The 25,411-nt window shown below is 45.0% G+C and overlaps 2 protein-coding genes across 2 annotated transcripts in view; both read right to left on the reverse strand.

Moving 5' to 3' along the window:
- Positions 1 to 353: 353 nt before the first annotated feature.
- On the reverse strand, positions 354 to 18,846 carry ZNF496 (zinc finger protein 496; the record flags this gene model as incomplete). The annotated part of the gene is made up of 3 exons (XM_080698692.1): positions 354 to 1,608; positions 4,150 to 4,539; positions 18,785 to 18,846. 3 exons carry the CDS (start codon positions 18,844 to 18,846, stop codon positions 354 to 356), a joined length of 1,707 nt encoding a protein of 568 aa, XP_080554818.1.
- A 1,166-nt stretch (positions 18,847 to 20,012) lies between these two features.
- The window catches only part of DRC8 (dynein regulatory complex subunit 8), a gene marked incomplete at both ends in the record, with an annotated part of 46,518 nt that continues 41,119 nt past the window's right edge, over positions 20,013 to 25,411 (reverse strand). Inside the window, one exon of the mRNA XM_080698693.1 lies at positions 20,013 to 20,128. Coding sequence (XP_080554819.1) covers positions 20,013 to 20,128 — 116 coding nt within the window. The remainder of the gene's footprint in view (positions 20,129 to 25,411) is intronic.

Raw genomic sequence — 25,411 nt, forward strand, 5'->3', positions numbered from 1 at the left:
TGTTAGGCCCACCAGCCCCACCTACCACCTGGTAGAAACTACTCATTGGGACAGAAGCCACCTGGGTACCTCAGTATCTGGTGTTTGGACAGGGCAGTCGGGCATCACTGGGGTGTAGGGGATAGTCTTTCCGAGGGCATGGCAAGCACCGGGCGGGGCCTCTGAGACAGACCCAGGGGCATGGGGCGCGGGTGGCGACAAGCCTCCTTGCCTTTTTTGGCGCGGCCACTCATCATCGGAGGAGGAAGGGGCGCCACGGCACCAGAAGTGGGGCGCTACCTGAGAGCAGAGGGCAGGAGGAGGGGCCCCCCTCCAGGGCAGGGGCGTGGGCGGTGCACGGAGGGCGCACTCCCTCAGTAGGAGTTCAGAGCCTGCTTGGAGCGCCGCTTCAGGTGCAGGCGCTGGTGGCGAAGGAGGTCGTAGTTCTGCCGGAAGGTCTTGACGCAGTACGGGCAGCGGAAGGGCCGCGCCTCGTCCTGGAGGTGCGCCCTGCTGCGGTGCCGCGCCAGCTGGTCTTGCCGCTGGAACAGCTTCCCGCAGTCCCGGCACCGGGTGTCCTGTGTGTCCTGCGGGGCCTTGCTCGTTTGCTCCAGCCCCTCCTCCAATCCATCTGTAGGCAGGTGTATCCGCCGGTGGGACAGCAGGTGCGAGTTGAGGCGGAAGCTCTTCCCGCAGGCGCTGCACCGGAAGGGCTTTTGGGCCTCATGGGCCTCCAGGTGCCCGTCCAGGTCCTCACTGTCACTGAACATCTCCCCACACACCGAGCACTCGTGCGGTTTCTGCTCCCTGCGGCTGCGCAGGTGCCGGATGAAGTTGACCCTCCAGCGGAAGATCTTGCCGCAGTTTGGGCACACGTAGGACTTCTTGGAGGTCTGTGTCTCACCCCCGGGCTCCGAGCCGCCCCGGTGGGAAGCGGAGAGGCTGCGCTGCTGCTTGGGGCTCCGTGACTCGTCAGTGCAGCACGGGCCCTGCTGTGAGTCCTCGTCTCCGGAGCTGGATAGAACGATCTCGATGGTTACCTCCTCATCCAGGCCATGCTTCAGGGGTGGCGGGTCCCCTGTAGCTGGGCAGGTACTCTGACTGAGTACCACCTGCTGGCATGCCTGGGGCTCTGGTCCCTGCAGTTCCTCCCATGTCTTGTCTTCCACCTGGAATGGCTGCATGCTGGGAACATCTAAGTAGGAGACCTGGGGTGCTTCTCTTTCCTGGAGGTCCTGCAACTCCGGAACCCACGACTCACTCTCCTCTCCCTGGGAGAGATCTGGCTGGGCTGTTGGGTCATCCAGAGGCAGTGAGACCCCATACTCCTCCCCAATGACAAACTCTCCATGGAAGCCAGTCTGGGCAGGGTCGAGGAGGGACCAGTCCTCTTCAGAGAAGCATAAGATCATGTCCTTAAATGGAGAAACCCGGTTCGAGGGCAGCTGGAAAGTGGTCACCTGCGGCACATCCCTCACACTCTCCTCCTGAAGAAGGGAAGCATCTTGTGGAACTAGGTCCTCGCTGAGTGGGCCTGGTGGTCTGTTCAGGAGCCCCAGGCCCTGCACTGGGGCGACGGGCTGGGTCTCCTGACTCTTTGCCAGGTCCCTCTGGGGCTGGCATTCCTTTCTTTCATAAAATTATTTTAGGATTACTTGGATTAATAGGTATAATTGGAATTTTATGTATAAACATTATAACTAAAACTGATGGGGAGCAGCTTGTGAGAGACTCAGGCGGCAAAGATATCTTCCCAAGGATAAAAATATTGGGCCAAATATTAAGTTCAAACTGACCTTAGTTAGAGCCACTGTATACGATCAAGTTTGAGACAGCCTTGTGAAGTGAGACAGAACATACTATGTCCAGCACCCTTGCCCTAAACTTTATAGGAAATAATAATCTTTACTGTCCTTGGCAATCCTGCTTGCATGACTATACTCTTGCTTTTCTGCCAAAAAATAAAGCATAAAAACTGTAACAAATCCTGAATAAAAGGGAGAAGATTGAATCTGAATCGTGTGGCGTCTTCTCTCATCGGCCTCGGTTTTCCCCCTCATCAACACACGAAGCCCGACTCTGCTAGGGCCGGACCCCGGCATCTGGGAGTGTAACCCAGAGGTAGAAAGCCTCTGGGTTCCACACCCAGTACCACCAAAACAGACAAACAAAAAACAAAGTATAAAATAGGTCTGGGAGTATAGCCTGGAGGTAGAAAAGCCCCTGGGTTCCACCCCCAGTAGCACAAAAATAAATACAAAAGAATAAATTAGCCAGATGTAATGGCTCATATCTATAATTCCAGTGCTTGGGAGGCTGAGACAGGAGAATTGTAGGTGAGGCCAGCCTTAGCAATTTGGTGAGACCCTATTTCAAAATAAAAAATAAAAAGGGCCCAGAGGTCTAACTCTGATTAACATCCCTAGGTTTAATTCCTAACACACACACACACACACACACACACACACACACACACAGGAACGAGAGAAAAAAGAAAAGAAAAAAGCTGACCTTGACCAAGCTCCTGGATATAGAACTTGGACTATGGGAAATACAGGAAGTAGAGGGGCATCTTCAGCACCCCCACAGGAATGCAGTCAGACAAATTCAATATGCGGAAAGTTCACTGAGCCAAAGACCAGGCTCTTCAACAAATGCATGGGAAGAGGCCGAGGGGCGGGAGAGTCGTGTGCTAGAAGCCACACCAGTGACCAGTGCGTGGCCGTGTCTGGATCCTGATTGAACCAACCAGGGGAGAGAGCGCACTGGCTGAAAGCACGGGACACTGGGCCAGGAGCCGGTGTCAGATGACAGCGGGGATTCTTGCTGATTATTTTTTTCAGGCATGATAGTAGTTTCATGGTTGTGTAGGGGATGGGAAGGAGCTCTGAATCTGGCAACGTCAGCCCGAAAGCACCACAAGATGAGAGGTGTGAGGTCTGATCTGTTCTCAAGGCACCAGCAGGGGCAAGGCGAGCCGAGAGGGGACCCATTCGCGGGGAGAGTAAATGAAGCAGGAATGGTTAATGTGTCGTGGGTATAGGATCCAGTTATTCTGTTTTCTCTGGACTGAAATGTCTTAGTCCCTTTTTATTACTTCCAGTGTGATCGCTGCCTTCAAAGGCATTTCCAGAACAACTTAGGCCCGCTTGCGCTCCAAACATGGCTCCTGGCCCCATCAAACCCTGGCCCCACCTTCCCCATCAAAGCAAACGCCCCTCTTATATGCATTGCTCCAGGAAAGAAACTTTTAACCAACTGCCCCTTGTCTCTGGCTGTATGTGTACTCCCTCCTTAGGCTCACCTTTAGACTTTAAACCAAGAGTGTGTCTTCATTTGCAACCGCCTTCATCTATAGTTTGAATTTCTTTTTTTTTTTTTTTTGAAACAGGGTCTCACTAAGTTGCTGAAGCTGGTCTTGAACCTGCAATCCTCCTGTCTCAGCCTCCCAAATTATTGGGATTACAGGCATATGCCACACACCTGGCTTAGTTTGGAACTTAAGTGTCTCCCCAAGGCTCATGAGTTCTAGGCTTGTTCCCCAGCGATGCTCCCAGGTGGAGGTGGAATCTTTAGGAGGTGTGGTCTTGTGGGAGGAAGTTAGGTCCTTAGGGGCGTGGCCTCAAAGGGGTTGTGAGACGCTGGCCTCATGCTCCTCTCTCCCCTCATTCCTCAGCCGCCAGGGAGTGGCTTTGCTATTGCCACAGGCACAAAAGCAAAGGGGCCACTGGTTGATCATGAACAGGAATTCCAAGACCCTGTGCCAAAGTAAGTCTTTTCTCTCTCTTTTTTTGTATTGGTTCATTGTAGGCATACATCTTAATGGAGTACAAGATTGTTTTTAAGTGTTTTCTCTTTATAAGTTGTCTTATCTCCCATATTCTCACCGATCCTGGAGCAGGCCCCTTATGCACACAGCCACCCTCTTCTCCCACTTTTTTTTTTTTTTTTTTTTTTTGCACCAAGGATTGAATCCAGGAGCATTCTACCTCCAAGCTGTACACTCAGTCCTTTTTCTTTTCTTTTCTGTTTTATATTTTTTAAAACAGGGTCTCACTAAATTGCTGAGTTTTGCTCATTGCTGGGGCTGACCTTGGACCTGTGATCCTCCTGCGTGGACTTCCCAAATACTGGGCTTGCAGGAGTGCACTGCCCCCAGGTCTGGCCTACGCTGACTTCTCGCTTCTCCCTCCGTGTGTGCAGTTGATGGCTGGATGGCTCCTTAGATGCTGCTTGCCATACCTGACGATGCGGGGGAACACGGTCCTTCCTGAGCCTGCAGGAGATGCGCAGCCTGCTCTGCTCAGCGGGCTGTCTCCTGCACGGGACCTGAGCCGCGCGAGGCCGTCCTGGGCAGCAGCAGCGACGGCCCGCCGTGTGGTGGCTGCTATGCTCCTGCTCCTGGCTCCTCTGCCCTTAGGAGCCCCGTGGGCCCCAGTCCCAGCCGGGTTCTCTGAGTGCGCCACCATGCCCTTCCTCAGCCCACACCCTCCTGTCTGCCTCGGTTTCGTCTTCTGACCGGCTGCACAGCGACCCTCTGAGGAAGCGGTCGCACACGTGCTAGGGAGAAGGTTGAGAGGAGATGAAGCAAGGGATGTTTGTGAGAGAGAGGGATTTTCCTCTCATCCTTATTGATATTTTACAGTTTTTCCTTATTAATTGTGTATTGCTTTACAAGTACTGTAATAACTTTTTAGAGCTTTTTTACACTTTACGTTGTTTTTTCCAAAAGACCCTCTAAAGTAGTCATCTTGGCAATGAGATGTGTGCACCTGCAGGTGACCAAGAATCCACTGGGGTACAGGGGGAGTGGGAATATCGGAGCCAGGCACAGTGGTACACACCTGGAATCCCTGTACTTGGGAGGCTGAGACAGAAGGATCCAGGTTCAATGCCAGCCACAGCAACCTAGAGAGACCTTCAGCAACCTAGCAAGACACTTTCAAAATAAAAAGGGCTGAGCCGGGCATGGTGGCGCACGCTTGTAATCCCAGCATTCGTGAGGCTGAGAACGGAGGATCACGGTTCACAGACAGCCTCACCTACTTAGTGAAGCCCTCCGCAGCTTAGTGAGACCCTGTTTCAAAAAAATACAGAATAATGCCGGGCGTGGTGGTGCACGCTTGTAATCCCCGCACTTGGAAGGCGGAGACAGGAGGACCGCAAAGGTTCGAAGCCAGTTCCGCTGGCTTAAGAGACCCTGTTTCCAAATTTTAAAAAAAAGTATAAAAATAGGTCTGGGAGTATAGCCTGGGCATAGAAGGGTTTCCAAGGAACCCCAGTACCACCTAAATTAATAATAATAATAATAATAATAATAATAATAATAATAGAATAAAAATAGGACAAAGGGTGTAGCTTGGAGGTAGAATGCCCTGGGTTCCATCCTCAGTACCGCAAAAATAAATAAATAAATAAATAAATAAATAAATAAATAAATAAATAAAGGGTTGAGAGTGTAGCTCAGAGGTAGAATGCCCCTGGTTCAATCCCCAGTAAGAAGGGAAGGAGGGAGAGAGAGAGGAAGGAAGGAATTGATTCTGCTTAGTTTGTAGGTTTGAACTGGATCTCACCCTGTGCCTGCTCACTGGGTCCGAGAGTGTCGGGGCAAGCAGATGTGTTGAGGGGCCCTGGCCCCTCCAGTCTCTGCCCTCACCTTGCCCCTGCAGTGCAGCTACTAACTACAGAGAGAGGTGTCTAGGTAAGTGGAGGATTTCATGTTATCTACCTTTTTCTTTTCCTTTTTTTTCCCTTCTCCTTCTCCTTCTCCTTCTCCTCCTCCTTCTCCTTCTCCTTCTTCTTCTTCTTCTCCTCCTCCTCGTCTTCCTCCTCGTCCTCCTTCCCTCCTCCTCCACCTCTTCCTCCTCCTCCTTCCTCTTCATATTAGGACTGAACCCAGGAAAATTCTATCTCTGAACTACTATGCCCCTAGCCCTGTTTTATTTTTTATTTTGAAACATATTCTTGCAAAGTTGCTGAAGATGGCCTCAAACCTGTGAACCTCCTCTCTCAGCCTCCCTGGTACTGGATTACAGGTGTATGCCACAGGCACCCAGGTTACCTAGTTTAAAAAAAAAACTTTTTTATTTTAAGCCTCAGAAATTGGCAAGAGGCTTAAAATGTTTCCTAAAAAGTAACTTTGAAGCGAGGCATTGTAGTGCATACTTATAACCCCAGTATAAGAGTCTAAGAAAGGTGGATCCCAGGTTCAAGAAACCTAGTGAGATCGTGGCATGGTGGCGCACACTTGTAATCCCAGCATTTGGGAGGCTGAGAGAGGAGGATCCAGGTTCAAAGCCAGCCTCAGCTATTTAGTGAAGCCCTCCACAATTTAGTGAGACCCTGTTTCCAAATTAAAAAAAAAAATAGGGCTGGGGGTGTAGCTTGAAGGTAGAAGGCCCCTGGGTTCCATCCCCAGTACCAAAAAAAAAAAAAAAAAAAAAAAAAAGCAGCAGGGTGTGGTGGTGTGAGCCTGTAATCCCAGTACTTGAGAGGCTAAGAAAGGAGGATTGAGGTTTGTGGCCAGCCTCAGCTACTTAGTGAGGCCCTTTAAAACTCAGTGAGACCCTGTTTCAAAATAAAGAATAAAAAATAGGGCTGGGGGTGTAGCTTGGAGGTAGACGCCCCTGGGTTCCATCCCCAGTACTGCAAAAAAAAAGGGGGGGGGGACTAGGGGTGTGGCTTGGAGGTAGAGTGCTCCTGGGGTCAATCTCTAGTACTGGGGGGAAAAAAAGGAAAAGAAAGTAACTTTGAAGATGCTACCAGCCTTGTGTAAGCACAGGGGGTGACGCTGGGTGTGGCTCAGCCGTCCAGTACACTCTGGGTCTTGGGTTCCATTCCAGCATCCACACTCTGCCCCCAAATAGCAAAGCTAGTAATTCTATCAAGAGGATGAGCTCTTTGTTAGCCATGTTATGAAGTAAAAATAATGAAAGCCTGATCAGATTTGCTAAGTAACTAAACCATCTTGGAAATTATCAAGAAGACTAGTTGGAAAATGGGTTTACCTCTTCTGTTATTAGCAATGAACTTTGAGCTGAGTGTTGTGGCACCTACTTGTAATCCCACTACTTGGGAAGCTGAGACAGGAAAACTGCAGGTTCGAAGACAGTCTTAGCAACTTAGAGAGATTGTTCAAAATAAAAAATAAAATAAGGCTGGGGTGTGAGACAGGAAGATTGCAGGTTTGAGTCCAGCCTTAGCACTTAGCAAGACCCTCGGCAATTTAGTGAGACTCTTCCAAATTTAAATAAATAAATAGATAGCACTGGGAGTGTAGCTCAGAGGTAGAGTTCCCCTGGGTTCAGTGTAAAGAAGGAGGAGGAGAGCCGGGCGTGGTGGCGCACAGCTTGTAATCGCTTGTAATCCCCGCGCCGGGAGGCTGAGACAGGAGAATCCCGCAGCTTCAAAGCCAGCCTCAGCTGGCTTAAGAGACCCACCCTGTTTCCAAATAAAACATAAAATAGGTCTGGGAGTGTAGCCCGGAGGTAGAAGGCCCCTGGGTTCCATCCTCATAGCAAAAAAAAAAAAAAAAAAAAAAGAGGAGGAGGAGGAGGATGGCATTTAGAAAACAAAAACAAATCATTATTTATTTTAATGCTGTTATTTAAAGTTATTTGAAGCTGGGCATGGTGGCGCACACTTGTATCCCAGCATTTGGGAGACTGAGACAGCAGGATTGCATGTTCTCAGACAGCCTCAGCTACTTAGTGAGACCCTCTGCAACTTAGTGAAACCCTGTTTTCAGTTAAAGAATTAAAAATAGAGCCGGGCGTGGTGGCACACGCTTGTAATCCCTGCATTTGGGAGGCTGAAACCGGAGGATCCCGGTTCACGAACAGCCTCAGCTACTTAGGAGGCCCTCTGCAATTCAGTGAGACCGAGTTTCAAAATAAAGAATAAAAATAGGGCAGGGGGTGTAGCTCGGAGGTCAAATGTCCCTGGGTTCCATCCCCAGACCCGCAAAAAAAAAAAAAAAAAAAAAAAAAAAGAATTAAAAATAGGGCAGGGGGTAAAGCTGGGCGTTTTGGTGAACTCTTGTAATCCCAGTGCTTGGGAGGATGAGACGGGAGGATCGACAGGTTCAAAGCCAGCCTCGGCTACTTAGGCTCTCAGCAACTAAGGGAGACCCTGTTTCTGAATAAAGTATAAAATAGGTCTGGGAGTATAGTCTGGAGGTAGAAAAGCCCCTTGGTTCCACCCCCAGTACCACAAAAAAAAAAAAAAAATAGGGCAGGGGATGTAGCTCAGAGGTTGAATGACCCTCCCCAGACCCACAAAACGTAATAATAATAACAATCTTGAAAGATAATTCTACCCATTTATAGATATTTATGAAATTTAAGTATGGTATAAGTATCAACTTTATTTATTTTATATATTTACTTATTTTTTGCAGTACTGAGGATGGACTCCAGGAGCATTCTACCTCTGAGCTATACCCCCTGCCCTATTTTTTATTCTTTATTTTGAAACAGCGCCTCACTAAGTAGCTGAAGCTGTCCGCGAACCTTGATCCTCCTCCAGTCTCAGCCTCCTGAATGCTGGGATTACAGGCATGCGCCACCATGCCCAGCTCTTTCAAGATTATTGAAGAGCTGAGGACTGAATAGAGAAACAGCAGATTTACATATAAAATTTTGACCAACCATTTATATACAACCATATCCTGAGCCGAGCGTGGTGGCGCACGCTTGTAATCCCCGCGCTTGGGAGGCTGACAGGAGGATCGCGCGGGTTCGAAGCCAGCCTCAGCTACTTAGTGAGGCTCTCAGCAACTTAGTGAGACCCTGTTTCAAAAAAATATATAAAACAGGTCTGGGAGTATAGCCCGGAGGTAGAAAGCCTCTGGGTTCCACCCCCAATACCACAAAAAAAAAAAAAAAAGAAAGAAAGAAAGAAAAGAAAAAGAAAAAGAAAGAAAAAGAGCAGTTTCCAGCAGGTCTGGTGGACATACCTGTAATCCCAGCAATTTGGAGGCTGAGGCCAGAGGACCAAAAGCTCAAGACCAGCCTGGGGAACAAGACCCTGTCTCATAAATAAATAAGGCTAGAATGTAACTCAGAGGTAGAGGGCCCTTGGGTTCAATCTCCAGTATCAAAAAAAGAAAAGGCCAGGTGTGATGGCACATACCTATAATCCAATACTTGGGTTTGTTTTGTTTTGTTTTTTGGTGGTATTGGGTGTGGAACCCAGAGGCTTTCTACCTCCGGGCTATACTCCCAGACCTATTTTTTTTTTTAATTTTATTTGGAAACAGAGTCTCACTAAATTGCTGAGACCCTCACTAAGTAGCTGAGGCTGGTTTCGAACCCGTTCGATCCTCCTGTCTCAGCCTCCCAAGAGCGGGGATTACAAATGTGCTTGGAAGTGTTCCAGGACTTGGAAGACTAAGACAGGAGGATTGCGGGTTCAAGGTCATTAGGTGGTAATTTATCAAGATCCTGTTTCGAAATAATAATAAAGCCAGGCATGATGATACATGCTTATAATCCTAGGCTGAAATAGGGGGATCATAGGTTCAAGGACAGCCTCAGCAAGTAGTGAGACTCTCATCAATGTAGTAATACCCTTTTTCAAAGTAAAAATAAAAAATAGGGCTAAAGGTATACCTCAGAGATAGAATGCCCTGGGCTCAACCCCCAATACTACAAAATATGATAATAATAATTATCATTATTTATTATTATTATTAATCAGAAGAGCTCAGGGTGTAGCTGAGATGTTGAATGTCCTTGGGTTCAGCCTCCAGGACAGAAAAGAGAGAGAAAGAATAAAAAAAGAAAAAAAGCAGTTTGCTCAAAGAAATGAATACTTTTTTGATGGGTCAGGTGAGTAATTTATACTATCCTAAAAGTATTATGACTGATTTAATAAAAGGAGAAAACCCACCTTCTAAAATCTCCTATCACATCCTATGAATAAACTTAACACCTTATAATTAATAGCACCATGATAGCAAATCTCTAGTATCTCTCCATCAGCACCCAAGCAGGCTCCCCACCTACCTCCCTTTGCAAATAATTTTCTATTAGCAGTAGACACTTTCCCACACTCTGCCTGTGCCTGGGAGCAGATTCATACCACTGACTTTCTCACCTCTCCTCCCCTCCCTCCCTCCCTCTCTCTCTCTTTCTCTGCCTAGCTGGTTTTCTTTAAATAACACTTGGTGTCACCGTTTATAGCTAAAGAATCCCCACCTTGCAGCCTCAGTCTCTGCAGCAGCCTTGTTAGGTGGGTGTCCTTTCCACTCTCCACAAGGTGAGAGGCTCTGCAACATTAAAACCTGCATGTTATGCTGGGCGTGGTGGCGCACGCTTTAATCCCAACATTTGGGAGGCTGAGACCGAAGGATCGCAGTTCGCGGGCAGCCTCAGCTACTTAGTGAGGCCCTCCGCAAATTAGTGAGACCCTGTTTCAAAATAAAGAGTAAAAAATAGGGCAGGAAGTGTAACTCCAAATTTTTTTTTAATTTATTTTTTATTGGTGCAATGTATTTACACATCATAGTGGTATAAAGAAAATACTTTTGTAGACATACATGCACATCTCGCCCAGTTAGCCCCTACCACGATCCCCACCCCATTCCCTCCCCATCCCTCCTTCCCACGCTTGGCTTACTGGTTGACATCTAGTATTATAACAATTTATACAATATTAACATTGATAATCTCACATAACAGTTTCATTTGTCTGGTACCAAACTTTTGATGACTTAAAGATAACATTTCAATATTTCTTTTTGCTTTCTTTCTTACCAGAGAATATTTTTTCTTTTTTTTTTTTTAGGTGAAACTATCATACATTTATTTATTTATTTTTCAGAAAAAATCTATCCTGATATGGAATATGGACTCTAGATACCCAAAACAGTCTCAAAGGAGAACAAAGCTAGAAGATGTATGTTTTCTGATTTCAAACCATATAAAGCTACAATAATTGAAACAATGTAGTACTGTTCTAAAGGCAGATATATAAACCATTGGAGCTAAATAAAAGCCTAGAGATAAATTCTTCCATACATTGTCAAGTTATTTTTGACAAGGTTTCCATGAACTTTTGGTGGAGGAAATACTAGTCTTTTAACTAAATATTGTTGAAAAATAATAATAAATGAAAAAGAATAAAATTGGACCCTTATCTAACACATATACAAATATTAACTCAAAATAGATAAAAGACCTAAATATAAATCTTAATACTATAAGCTTTTAGAAGAAAATCTGGGTCATAAAACCTCACAACATTGAAATTGGAAGTGATTTCTTGGATATGATTTCAATGGCACAGGCAACAAAAGAGTAAATAAACTCCCTAAAAAATAAAAAAAAAATATTGTATATCCAAAGACAATGTAAACAGAGTTAAAAGTTACTGATCCTCTTCCAAGAGTTCCTCCTATGACCCATTTCTCCCTAACTCTCACATATTAGGGAAAGCATCTGATTTCTTATTTTTTGTGCCTGACTAATCTCACTTAGCATAATGTCCTCCAGTTCCATCCATTTCCCTGAAAATGATGTAATTGAGTTTTTTTTGATGGCTGAGTAAAATTCCATTGTGTACATATCCCACAGTTTTGTAATCCATTCATCTGTTGATGGACATCTTGGCTGGTTCCATAGTTTGGCTATGGTGAATTGTGCAGCTATGAACATAGATACACATGCATTAGTTTGGTAGTTTGGTTTCTTTTCTTTTGGGTAGATACCCAACAGTGGTATTGCTGGATCAAATGGAAGATTTGTTCCCATTCTTCTGAGGATTCTCCATACTGTTTTCCAAAGTGGTTGCACTAATTTGCAATCCCACCAACAATGTCTTAGAGTTCCCACTTCTCCACATCCTCGCCAGCATCTGTTGTTGTTTGTGTTTTGAATGATGGCCATTCTAGTTGGAGTTAGGTGATATCTCAGGGTGGTTTTGATTTGCATCTCTCTGATTGCCAGTGATGTTGAGCATTTTTTCATGCATTTATTGGCCATTTGAATTTCTTCTTTTGTGAAGTGTCTATTTAGTTCATTTGCCCATTTTGTTATTGGATGCTTTGTTTTCTTAGTGTTGAGTTTCTTGAGTTCTCTGTATATTCTAGATATTAGTCCTCTATCAGTGGTGTAGGTGGCAAAAATCTTCTCCCATTCTGTTGGCTCTCGATTGAGGTTCTTGATAGTTTCCTTTGCTGAACAGAAGCTCTTCAGTTTCATGCAATCCCATGTATTGATTCTCCTTTTAATTTGTTGTGCCTTTGGGGTCTTGTTGAGGAAATGTTTGTCTGTGCCTATGTGTTGTAGTGTTGGACCTATGCCCTCTTCAAGGAGCTTCAAGGTCTCTGGTTTAATTTCCAAGTCTTTGATCCATCGTGAGTTGACTTTTGTACAGGGTGAAAAAGTGGGATTAACATCCAATTTTCTGCATATGGTTAACCAGTTTTGCCAACACCATTTGTTGAAGAGGCTATCTTTTTTCCAGTGTATGTTTTTGGCCCCTTTGTCAAAAATCAATTGGCTGAAAGTGTGTGGACTTGTTTCTGGGTCTTCTATTCTGCTCCATTGGTCTATATATCTGTTCTTTTGCCAGTACCATGCTGTTTTTATTACAATGGCTTTGTAGTATAGTTTAAAATCAGGTATTGTGATTCCTCCTGCGTGGTTTTTGTTGCTGAGAACTACCTTGGCTATTCTGGGCTTTTTGTTATTCCAGATAAATTTAAGGACTGATTTTTCTATGTCTGTGAGGAATGATCTTGGTAGTTTAATGGGCATTGCATTAAATCTGTAGATCACTTTTGGGAGGATGGCCATTTTAATGATATTAATTCTGCCAATCCATGAACATGGAAGGTCTTTCCATCTTCTAAGATCTTCTTCGATTTCTTTTTTCAGTGTTTTATAATTTTCTTTGTAGAGATCTTTTACTTCCTTGGTCAGGTTTATTCCTAGGTATTTTATTTTTTTGTGGGAGATCCTGAGTGGAAGTGTTTTCTGAATTTCTTTTTCATTGGATTTATGGTTGGTGTACAGGAAAGCTTCTGACTTTTTAAGATTGATTTTGTATCCAGATACCTTGCTGAATTTGTTGATCAGTTCTATAAGCCTTTTGGTTGAGTTTGTTGGGTTTTCTAAATATAGTATCATGTCATCTGCAAATAGTGAAAGCTTAAGTTCTTCTTTTCCTATTTGTACTCCTTTGATTTCCTTTTCTTGCCTTATTGCTCTGGCTAGAGTCTCTAGTACTATATTGAAGAGAAGTGGTGATAGTGGACATCCTTGTCTCGTTCCAGTTTTTAGGGGAAATTCTTGAAGTTTTTCCCCATTTAATATGATGTTGGCAGTGGGCTTATTGTAGATTGCCTTAATAATGTTGAGATATGTTCCTTCTATTCCAATTCTCTGCAGTGTTTTTATCATAAATGGATGTTGAATTTTATCAAATGCTTTTTCAGCATCTATTGAGATGATCATGTGGTTTTTGTCTTTGATTCTGTTTATATGATGAATTACATGGATTGTTTTTCGTATATTGAACCAGCCTTGCATCCCTGGGATGAACCCTACCTGGTCATGGTGAATGATTTTCTTGATGTGGTTTTGAATGCGTGTTGCTAGTATTTTGTTTAATAGTTTTGCATCCAAGTTCATCAGAGATATAGGCCTGTAGTTTTCCTTCCTTGAACTGTCTTTATTCGGTTTGGGTATTAGTGTGATGTTGGCTTCATAGAATGTATTTGGGAGAGTCCCGGTTTTTTCTATTTCCCGAAATAGTTTGAGTAGTATTGGGATTAGTTCTCCTATAAAGGTTTTATAGAATTCACTTGGGAAACCATCTGGTCCTGGGCTTTTCTTTGATGGTAAGCTCTTTATTGCTATTTCAATCTCTTTGATTGTTATTGGTTGGTTTAAGTGTTCTATATCTTCTTGACTCAGTTTAGGAAGGTTGTATTTATCTAGGAAGTTGTCGATTTCCTCCAGATTTTCCATTTTGTTGGAGTATAGTTTTTCAAAGTAGTTTCTGATAATCCTCTGGATTTCTACGCTGTCAGTAGTAATGTCTCCTTTTTCATCCCTTATCTTCATAATTTGGGTTGATTCTCTCTTTTTTTTAGTTAGGTTGGCTAGTGGTTTATCAATCTTGTTAATTTTTTCAAGAAACCAGCTTTTGGTTTTGTTGATTTTCTGTATTGTTTTTTTATTCTCTATTTCATTAATTTCTGCTCTAATTTTAATAATTTCCCGTCTTCTGCTGGCTTTGGGGTTCAATTGTTCCTGCTTTTCAAGGGCTTTGAGGTGTGTCATAAGGCTATTTATTTGAAGATTTTCTGTTTTTCTTATGTGAGCACTCAGTGCTATAAATTTTCCTCTTAATACTGCCTTCAAAGTGTCCCAGAGGTTTTGATATGTTGTTTCTTTATTTTCATTTGTTTCTAGAAATTTCTTGATTTCACCTCTTACATCTTCTATGACCCATTCTTCATTCAGAAGTGTGGTGTTCAGTCTCCACATGTTTATGTTGTTTCTCTGGGTCTTCTTATAGTTGATTTCTAGTTTCATTCCATTATGGTCTGAAATGACACAGGGAAGTATGTAACATTTTTTAAATTTGCTAGTGCTCATTTTGTGTCCCAGGATGTGATCTATTTTGGAGAAGGTTCCATGAGCAGCTGAGAAAAATGTAAACTCTGCTGTAGTTGGGTGAAATATTCTATATGTGTCCAAGAGGTCCATTTGGTTAATGGTATTCTTTAGTTCTGAGACATCTTTACTGACCCTTTGTCTGGAAGATCGGTCTAGTATTGTGAGTGGTGTGTTGAAGTCTCCCAGTATTATTGTGTTGGGATTTATGTGTGGCTTCATGTCACAAAGAGTTTGATTTATGAAAGTAGCTGCCCCTATGTTTGGGGCATAGATGTTGATTATTGTTATTTCCTCTTGCTGGACTATTCCTTTTACCAGTAAAATGTGACCTTCTTTGTCTCTTCTAATAAGTTTGGGTTTGAAGTCTAACTTGTCTGATATCATAGTTGCTACTCCTGCTTGTCTTCGAGTACCATTAGCATGGATTACCTTGCTCCAGCCCTTTACCTTGAGTTTGTTCCTATCTTTACTTGTGAGGTGTGTTTCTTGTAAGCAGCAGATGGATGGATTCTGGCTTTTAATCCATTTTGCCACTTTATGTCTTTTTATTGGGGAGTTGAGGCCGTTTACATTCAGTGTGATTATAGAGAGATAATTTTTAATTCCCAACATGTTAAGATCTTATTTCTGTTTGAGATACTGTTTATTCTTCTTTGCTTAGTTGTCTGCTGGATGGGAATTCTTGTTTCTTTGGTTCTGGCGTGAATTACCCATTTCCTCTTTGCAGTTAATCTCCTTGAGTATTTTCTCTAGCGCTGGTTTTGAAGACATAAATTCCTTCAGTTGCTGTTTGTCATGGAAGCTTCTTATTTCCCCATCTAATTTGATGGATAGTTTTGCTGGGTAGGAAATTTTTGGCTGGAAGTTGTTTTCTTTCAGAGTTTGGAATATGTTACTCCAAGCCCTTCTGGCTTTCATAACTTGGTTTGGGAAGTCTGGAGTGATTCTAATTGGTTTGCCTCTGTATGTCACATGGCCTTTTGTTTTTGTTGCCTTTAAGATTCTCTCCTTGGCTTCCACATTAGTCATTTTGACAATTATGTGGCGTGGGGATCCTCTTCTCTGATCCTGTCTAAAGGGAGTTCTATAAGTTTCCTGGACCTGTGTATCGACCTCTTGCTCTATGTTTGGAAAATTTTCTGCTATTACTTCCCTGAAGAGATTGTTGATCCCTTTGGTTTCACCTTCTTTTCCCTCCTCTATTCCAATTATTCTTAGGTTAGCTCTCTTGAAATGGGCCCATATTTCTTCAATGTCAGATTCCTGCTGTCGGGTTTTTTTTTCTAAATTAGAAACTATGCGTTCATTTTTAGAATGATCATCTTCAAGAAGCGAGATTCTATTCTCCATGTGGTCTAATCTGTTGTTTATACTTTGAATTGAGGCCTTTACTTCATTAATTGCATCCTTTATCTCTTTTTGACTCTCTCTAAATTCTTTTCGAAAGTCCTCTATTATTTCTAAAGTTATTTTCCTAATTTGATCTTCTAGAGATCTTTGGGTTTCTGTGTTATCAGATTCTGATGTTGTGGTGTTGTTGGCATTCACTGCTCCATTGTTATTTCTCTTTCCCATGATTTTGGAAGTTTGTGCCTTCTCTGGGTTCTTCCCTGAGTCACTACAAGTTCACTTAAGATGCTCTGGATCTCTAGTCTATGGTATCTCAGTCACCACTACTCCTTTACTGTGTTGTATCACAAAGTCTCAGACCCAGGGAGTCAATCAAGGCTGCTTAGACCGTGGGGGGTGCCAAGTTGGGCGTTCTCCAGTGGGGAGTTGTGACTATGGTATGATATCTCTGCCACTGCCACTCCCCCACTGGGCTGCACTGCTAAAATCTCCGACCCAGGGAGACTATCTGCGCAAGTCCCTGGGAGTGCAGTACTGGGATTTCTCCCCTACGGGCCGCAATTTGACTCACGGTTGTTGAGTGCGCTGATGGAGCTGTAGTGAACTCGGTGGATTCGCTGCTGCCGCCACTGGCAATATGGCACCACTGCCACACCCTCGGCTGTGATGCGGCGTATTTCTTCTCTGGTTTTGATCTCTGCTCTGAGTCCTTGCCAGTTGTGCTGCGCCCAGCCCTTGGGAGCTTTAGATGTTCCCTGCACCAACAAAACTGCTGACTGCCGCCCGGCTGTTCAGCACCTGCTCACCTCGGCTCGCTGTCCACCCCTCCTCTCAGGCGACTGGTGGCTGGTTGAGTGGGTTGGTCTAGGGCTGTCCGGTGAACTCGCCGCTGCCGCCAGCAGTAAGACGCTGCTTCTGCATCCTAGGCCGCGAGGCCAGAGTACCTCCTCTCTGGATTTGAGCTCTGTTTTGAGTCTCCCTCCTCTCTGGAGCCTGGTGTTGCTAGGGGAGATGTAGGCCGCGCCGCTCCGGCCGCTCTGCGCCGCGGCTCTGGCTGCTCCGCACCACGGTTCTGGCCGCTCCGGCTGCTCCGGCCGCTCTGCACCGCGGCTCTGGCTGCTCTGCACCGTGGGTCTGGCCACTCCGGCCGCTCCGGCCGTTCCGCGACGCGGCTCTGGCTGCTCCGGCTGTTCTGGCCGCTCTGCTCCGGCTGCTCTGGCAGCTCCGCTCAGCTGTTCTGGGCACTCTGCTCCGGCTGCTCCGGCCGCTCCACTCCGCGGCTCCGGCCACCTCGCGCCGCCGCTCCAGCCAATCCGCGCTGCAGCTCTGACTGCTCCGGCTGTTCTGGCCGCTCCGCTCGGCTGCTCTGGCCGCTCTGCTCAGCTGCTCGGAACCGCGACTCCAGCTGCTCTGTACCGCGGGTCTGGCCACTCTGGCCGCTCCGGCCGTTCCGCACCGCGGCTCTGGCTGCTCCGGCTGCTCAGGCCGCTCCGCTCAGCGGCTCCCCCCAATCCGCGCTGCGGCTCTGGCCGCTCCGGCTGCTCCGGCCACTCCGCGCCGCGCGGGCGCGGCACTTCGGGCTGGTTTTTTTCCGGTGACTTGTTTTTCCAGCCCTTTTTCTCTGTCCCTTGTATTTACCGTTTTTATTTCTTTGCTGTGGTGTTTTCTGGCTCTGAAAGGCGCTGGTTTTGAGGTAGTAGAGTTGGATTGTTAGCGGGACTTGTAAGTGCCGCTTTCCTCCGTCGCCATCTTCCCGGAAGTCCCCTAACTCCAAATTTGAATGCCCCTGGGTTCCATCCCCAGTACTGCAAAAAAACAAAAACAAACAAAAAATACAGTATACTCTGTTTTCCATGTAGAGGAACAGTTCTGAGTCTTAACTGTTTGAGGCCTTGCACTTGCAAGGCTAATAATAAGTTGTCCACAAGCAGAGTATTTCTAATATTATTAAGATTAGCATTTTTGTTGTATTCTAATAAAAGCTTCTTTTGTTTTCCATTTCTTAAAGAAGAAAGAAAAATGCATAGCTTATGAAGGATTGTTGGTCTTCCTTTCCTTTTTTCAGTGCCGGGGATCGGGGCCAGGCCCGCAGGGCAAGCACTCTGCCACTGAGCAGCCTTTACCTTCCTCCCCCTCGCCCGCCCGTGTGTCCCCACAGTGACTCTGCGCTCACGTAGCTTTATTCTGCTCTTTCAACAGCCTACCTCCCGCACAGCCTCCCATTCTCAGTGTTCTTACCCAGTGCTGGGTCTGGAAGGTCCTTGTTCTGGTGGTGTGGCCCCTAGCATGGCGCTATCGGGAGGTGGGGCCTGGCGGGAAGTCCTCAGGTCTCTGAGTGTGTGATCAGGAGGTGGTTCTCTCCGAGGGCCGCCACATAAGCAGCCTCAGCCCCTCCTGTCCACTCTGCTCCGCCACACACCCCTGCCTTCGCGGTCGGCACCACGGTTCAATGAGTCGGAGGGGGGCCCCGCCTGCACCTGTGCAATGCTATTTGGACCTTGAACCTCTAGAACTGTGGGCTAAAATACAGTCAGTCCACCTCCGGCATCTTGTTATGGTACCAAAAAGCTGACTGATGCACTCAGTATTCAGGACAATATTCCTGAACAGATACTCTGAGTAGGTGAGAATTCTGTAGACCGAGAAAGAATGAATCCATGTCAATTTTCACTCAGTCTTCTCTAGATTCAACCATCTTAACTCCTCTATTTCATAAGTGATAGCAAGCTGAATGAGTCAACCAAGTTAGTATAGTCCCAAATGAGGTTTGTGGTTGGCACTCCTAAGGAAGCCATTGTCAGCAGTTATTCCAGTCACTCACTCACCCTGACAGATCACAGACGTGCTCGTCGCCGTTGTCGGAAGCCTTCATCCAGCTGCCTGCCATCGTCACCCTGTCCCCTCTCAAGACGTCTAGACGCCAAACTGTGGGTTCCTCCGGTCACTTTTCATGTTCTCAGTTTAATTAACTTGAAGGTAACATGGCTCTGTGTGTGTGTGTGTGTGTGTGTGTGTGTGTGTGTGTGTGGTCCTGGGGGTGGAACCCAGGGGCTTTCTACCTCCAGGCTATACTCCAGAACTATTTTATATTTTATTTGGAAACAGGGTCTCACTAAGTTGCTGAGAGCCTCACTAAGTAGCTGAGGCTGGCTTTGAAACTACGCGATCCTCCTGTCTCAGCCTCCCAAGCACTGGGCGTGCACCACCACACCCCGCAACATGGGTTTTATTGTAGAAAATACACAACAATCCATTTGAATGATAAAATATTTTAAGATTAGTTTTTAAACAATTAACCATTTGTAATTCCATAAGGCTGAACATGCTAAACAAATTTATATTTTAAACTGATCAGCTGGGTATAGTAGCACATGCCTGTAATCCCAGCTACTCAGCAGGCTAAGGCAGGAAGACTGCAAGTTTGAGGCCAACCTGGGAAACTTAGCAAGACCTTGTCTCAAAATTTTAAAATGAAGTAAAATAAAATGGTTTGGGGATATAACTTGATGGTAGAGCACCCTCTCCAGTACCATAAAAAAAATTGTTAACAGCCGGGCATGGTGGCGCACGCTTGTAATCCCAGCATTCAGGAGGCTGAGACCGGAGGATCACGGTTCACGGAAATCTTCAGCTACTTAGTGAGGCCCTCCGCAACTCAGTGAGATCCAGTTTCAAAATAAAGAATAAAAAATACGGCAGGGAGCCAGGCATGGTGGCGCATGCTTGTAATCCCAGCATTCGGGAGGCTGAGACCAGAGGATTGCGGTTCGCAGACAGCCTCAGCTACTTAGTTAGGCCCTCTGCAACTCAGTGAGACCCGGTTTTAAAATAAGGAATAAAAACTAGGGTAGGGGGTGTAGCTCGGAGGTCAAATGCCCCTGAGTTCCATCCCCAGACCAAAAAAAAAAATTTGTTAACGGTCATTTTCAGAAGGCAAGATATCCTGAAATGGCTATGTCACAAGGCATTAAGAATCAGAAGAATTACAAGACAAAATGTGAAATTAATAAGAATAAGCAATTTTTCAAATTAGAAGTGAAGTATCTAGAACATTTAATTTTCGTCTATCACCATCATTGATATATAGTCCTTGTAGTTAACTGAATTCGATTCTGGATCAATTGCAGCAGACAACATTTCTTCCATTTCCTCCTGGGAAAAAGGTTCGCCTGGAAGAGACAAGAAGGGGGTTCATCATTCACAGCCATCTGGTTCCCTCTTTCTCTCTCTACTATCAGGTGAATTGCCACAAGCCTCCCGCCCCTGTCGCTAGCTACGCTCCCTGGAGCCACAGAGCCAGCTCATCGGCACTCCAGAGGTCCACGGCGCAGGCCATCGGACACCCTGGCAGCTTGTGGGCTTATTTTACCAAACAATCTACAGAACCCGTCACTTTAGCCAAAACAGCAGGAGACGATAAACATCAGGAACAAAGTTGTTTATTTACATTGAGGTGATGAAATTACATTCATCTAATGAATTAAGGTGTAGTTCAGAGACAGAATTCCCTTAGGTTTAACCCCCAGTACGAAAGAAAGAAAGAAAGAAAGAAAGAAAGAAAGAAAGAAAGAAAGAAAGAAAGCAAGCAAGCTAAGGATGTGGCTCAGAGGTTTGATTCCCCTGGGTTCAATTACCAACACCAAAATTGTAAATAAATAAAATGATTAGCTGGGCGTGGTGGCGCACACTTGTAATCCCAACATTCGGGAAGCTGAGACCGGAGGATCGCAGTTTGCGGACAGCCTCAGCTACTTAGCAAGGCCCTTCACGACTCAGTGAGACCCTGTTTCAAAATAAAGAATAAAAAATAGGGCTGGGGGTGTAGCTCGGAGGTAGAATGCTCCTGGGTTCCATCCCCAGTACTGCAAAAAAAATTACAAAATAAAAAAAGTAAAATTATGCCAGGCGTGGTGGTGCACGCTTATAATCCTCGCACTTGGGAGGCGGAGACAGGGGATCGGGCAGGTTCGTAGTCAGCCTCGCTGGCTTAAGAGACCCTGTTTCCAAATAAATAAAAAATATAAAAATAGGTCTGGGAGTGTAGCCCAGAGGTAGAAGGGCTTCCAGGAACCCCAGTACCACACACACAAAAAAAAGTAAAATGATTAAAATTACAAAAGGGCTAACCTGAAGCCCACTCTTTTTGTACATGTGGTACTGGGGATTGAACCCAGGGTCATTTTATCTCTGAGCTACACTTCCAGTCTACTTTTATTCTTTATTTTGAAACAGGGTCTTACTAAGTTGCAGAGGGTCTCACTAAGTAGCTGAGGCTGGTTGTGAACCTGTGATCCTCCAGTCTCAGCCTCTTAAGTACTGTAATTACAAGTTTGTCACCACACCTGGCTGAAGCTCCACTCTTATAGGGAGTCAATCTCTACACTAAGAGTATAAATAGATGATTACATTTTGCTATGCAAAATTCTGAAGGACAAATCACAGAGACCGTAAACATTATATCTCTGAATTTCCTAACCAGTCTGGCCAACTTAGTGACGTCACTTGTTGACCATTTCAGGACTCCTCCTTGATATAGTTCAGTCTATGGTGATGTCAGATGAAACCAAACATTAGGTGGAAATCCGTGGACTTTCAGCAAATCTGTGGACTGTTGAGAGTCTTAAACCAGCTGCTGAGTCACCAAGGCCTCCGGGTTACCCACCGCGGGAGTTTAAGCCGTCTGCCACTATAAACAATGCTTTCTAAGTTGGAATTCAGTTACGAATACAGAAATTACTCAAACTGAGATCTTGATGACAATAAAGATAGCACCACAAGACATAAGCACTGTGCAGTCTTGTGAAATCACACCCGTGTCTTGAAAAGAATGCCGAGATGCTGAACTGACACATTCTTAATCTTTCCTAAACTTGACTGTTTAGGGAAGATACTAAACCCAATGCCAAATGAGCCTTGTACTTAAAAGAATATTAATAACCAACATTTAGCCAGGCGTGGTGCTGCACGTTTGTAATCCCAGCATTCGGGAGGCTGAGACTGGAGGATCGTGGTTCACGGACAGCCTCAGCTACTTAGTGAGGCCCTCTGCAACTCAGTGAGACCCTGTTTCAAAACAAAGAATAAAAATTAAGGCAGGGGGTGTATCTCGGAGGTCAAATGCCTGGGTTCCATCCCCAGACCCGCAAAAAAAAAAAAAAAATTATATTCACTAATTCACTACTGCATGCCAGGTATTGATGTGATTCACATACATTAAAATAAGTGTTAAGCCGGGCGTGGTGGCGCACGCTTGTAATCCCCGTGCTTGGGAGGCGGAGACAGGGGGATCGCACAGGTTTGAAGCCAGCTGCACTGGCTTAAGAGACCCTGTTTCCAAATAAAAATATAAAATAGGTCTGGGAGTGTAGCCCAGAATTAGAAGGGTTCCATTCCCAGTACCACCAAAATAAAATAAAATAAATGTTATTCTCCCAACTGCCTCATGAGAAGTAATAGCTATTATCCCTACTTACAGCACATAAAGACACAAGGCAGCCAGGGGCAGTGGTGCATGCCTTCAATCCCAGTCCTTGCAGGTTCAAGGCCAGCCTCAGTAACTTAGCGAGACCCTATTTCAAAATAAAAAGGTCTAGGAGTTTAGCTCAGAGGGAGAGTGCCCCTGGGTTCAATCCCTACTACTGCAAACAAAACAAAAAATATTAATAGCCAGCATTTATTAAGCACTACTCTATACCAGGCATTGATATAAGTACTTCACATACATGAAACCAAGTTACTTTCCCAGCCACCTCATGAGAGGTATGAACTATTATTTCTGGTTACAGCAAAACTAAGAAATAAGACAGCCTGTCCCAGCAAGTGAGCTCATGATCTTTGAGCTCAACCATTGCACCAGTGCTTAGAACTCCCAGCTCCCACAAGACACAAAGGCAGTCATGCTGCTGCTCTGGGCAAGGAAAGAGAGACCCGTGTTTGATCAGGGAGCGCCTGAGTTCCAGTGTTGGTCGTCTCTGACCATCCTGAAGTTCTTGGACAAGTTGCCCAAGCCTCCCTGTGCCTTCATTTTCCTATCTACAAGATGGAGCTGTTGGTAACGCTCTCCACCCACAGGGCTGTTGGAAGGCTTAAATGTGTGTTACTTCTTTGTGTGTGTGTGTGTGTGTTCTTTGTGTGTGTGTGTGTGGTACTGGGGTTCCTGGAAACCCTTCTACCTCTGGGTGTCACTCCCAGATATATATATATATATATATATATATATATATATATATATATATATATTTTTTTTTTTTTTTTTTTTTTTTTTGTGGTGGTGGTGGTGGTACTGGGGTTCCTGGAAGCCCTTCTACCTCTGGGCTTCACTCCCAGACCTGTTTTTTTTTTTTTTTTTTTGAAACAGGGTCTCCTAAGCCAGTGCACACGGCTGCTTCGAACCTGCGCGATCCTCCTGTCTCCACCTCCCAAGCGCGGGGATTACAAGCGTGCGCTGCCACCAAGCCCGGAAAATGTGTTACTCTTTGAATAGCCCTTAGAGCAGGACTGTGATTCTCCTGTCTCAGCCTACCAAGTACTGAGATGACAGGCACAGGCTACCACACTCTCTGCTTTTATTTATTTATTTATTTTTGTGGTACTGGGGATGGAACCCAGGGGCATTCTACCTTCGAGCTACACTCCTAGCCCTATTTTTTATTCTTTATTTTGAAACAGGATCTCACTGAGCTGCAAAGGGCCTATGTAGCTGGGGCTGTCCTTGAACCGCGATCCTCCTGTCTCAGCCTCCCAAATGCTGGGATTACAAATGTGTGCCACCATGCCCAGCTTAATTTTTCTTTTGAAATAGGGTCTACCCAAGTTGCTGAGGCTGGTCTCAAAGCTGCTTTCCTTGTCTCAGCCACCTAAGCAATGGGATTACAGGTGTACACCACCATGCCTGGCTTGCTTCACATCTTACATATCACTATCATACATGTTCAATCATATAACATGAATGACATTGAATAGTAGCTGTTGAATCAATAACAACATACATTCTTATCCCATAATTACTGTTCTGTGCTTAGTCCACTGAGATTTCCATAGCTGACCTGCACGGACTCTGTGAACATACCTTTTTGGAAACCACTACGCAGCACCCCAAATAAGCCACACAGCAGCACTGGGTCTGTCCAGGGAGCCACAGGGAGCCCATTCTCAGTACCCTGGTTCAGTTGGCAGCACTAGCAGAATCCAGCTGTCATTTCTGACTCGTCCCACCTCTGTTATTTTGGAACAGGATCTTACTAAGTTGCTGAAGGTCTCACTAAGTTGGTGAGGCTGGCCTTGAACCTGCGATCTTCCTGACTCAGTCTCCTAAATACTGGGATTACAGGCATGTGCCATCAAGCCCAGCCGACCTTTTTATTTTTGTTTTGAAACAGGGTTTTGCTAGGTTGCTGAGAGTCTCACTGCATAGTTGAGGCCATTCTTGAACCTGTGACCCTCCAGGGATTACAGGTGTGTGCCACCATGGCTAGATTCACTCATTTTTCATTCAACCACTCACTCATTCATTAACTTGTAGTTAACTTGTTATAATTAATCTATGACACTTAGTATTTGTGAGGGTACTATAAGATATAAGCTTTTGCCCCAGCCCTCGACAAGTTACTTCATCCTTAAAAGAATACTAATTTTCTTCCTAGTTTCCGCATATGAGCAAAAACATACAAACCTTGACTTTCTGAGATCAGCTGATCTTACTTAGCATAATATCCTCAATTTCCATCCATTTTTTTGAAAATGACATAATTAGGTTCTTTATGGATGAGTAAATATCCATTGTGTGATCCGGGCAATGGTGGTGCGCGCTTGAAATCCCAGCATTTTGGAGGCGAAGACAGGAGAATCGCAGTTTGCAGCCAGCCTCAGCTACTACTTAGTGAGACCCTTTGCAACTCAGTGAGACCCTGTTTCAAAATAAAGAATAAAAAATAGGTCTGGGGGTACACTCAGAGGTAGAATCCCTGGGTTCCATCCCCAGTACTGGAAAAAAAAAAAACTAATTGTATACACATTTTCTTTATCCATTCATCTATTGATGGACATCTAGGTTGGTTTGTTCAATAATTTGGCTATTGTGAATTGCACCTAAAATCTCACTATGATGTATAATTACAATGTACTAATACAGCTTAAAATAATAAGCAATTTTTTAAATTTAAAAATAAACTAGTATTAAAAAATTACTAACAACCTTGTCCTTAAAAAAATTCTGAGGGCTGGGTGTGGTAGCGCACGCTTGTATTCCCCGCGCTTGGGAGGCTGAGACAGGAGAATCGCGCAGGTTCGAAGCCAGCCTCAGCTACTTAGTGAGGCTCTCAGCAACTTAGTGAGACCCTGTTTCCAAATAAAATATAAAATGGGTCTGGGAGTATAGCCCGGAGGTAGAAAGCCTCTGGGTTCTACCCCCAGTACCACCAAAAAAAAAAAAAAAAAAAATTCTGAGAGCAGCT

The sequence above is a fragment of the Muscardinus avellanarius genome (genome assembly GCF_963383645.1).
Source record: "Muscardinus avellanarius genome assembly, chromosome: 7".
In the NCBI taxonomy this organism is placed as follows: domain Eukaryota; kingdom Metazoa; phylum Chordata; class Mammalia; order Rodentia; family Gliridae; genus Muscardinus; species Muscardinus avellanarius.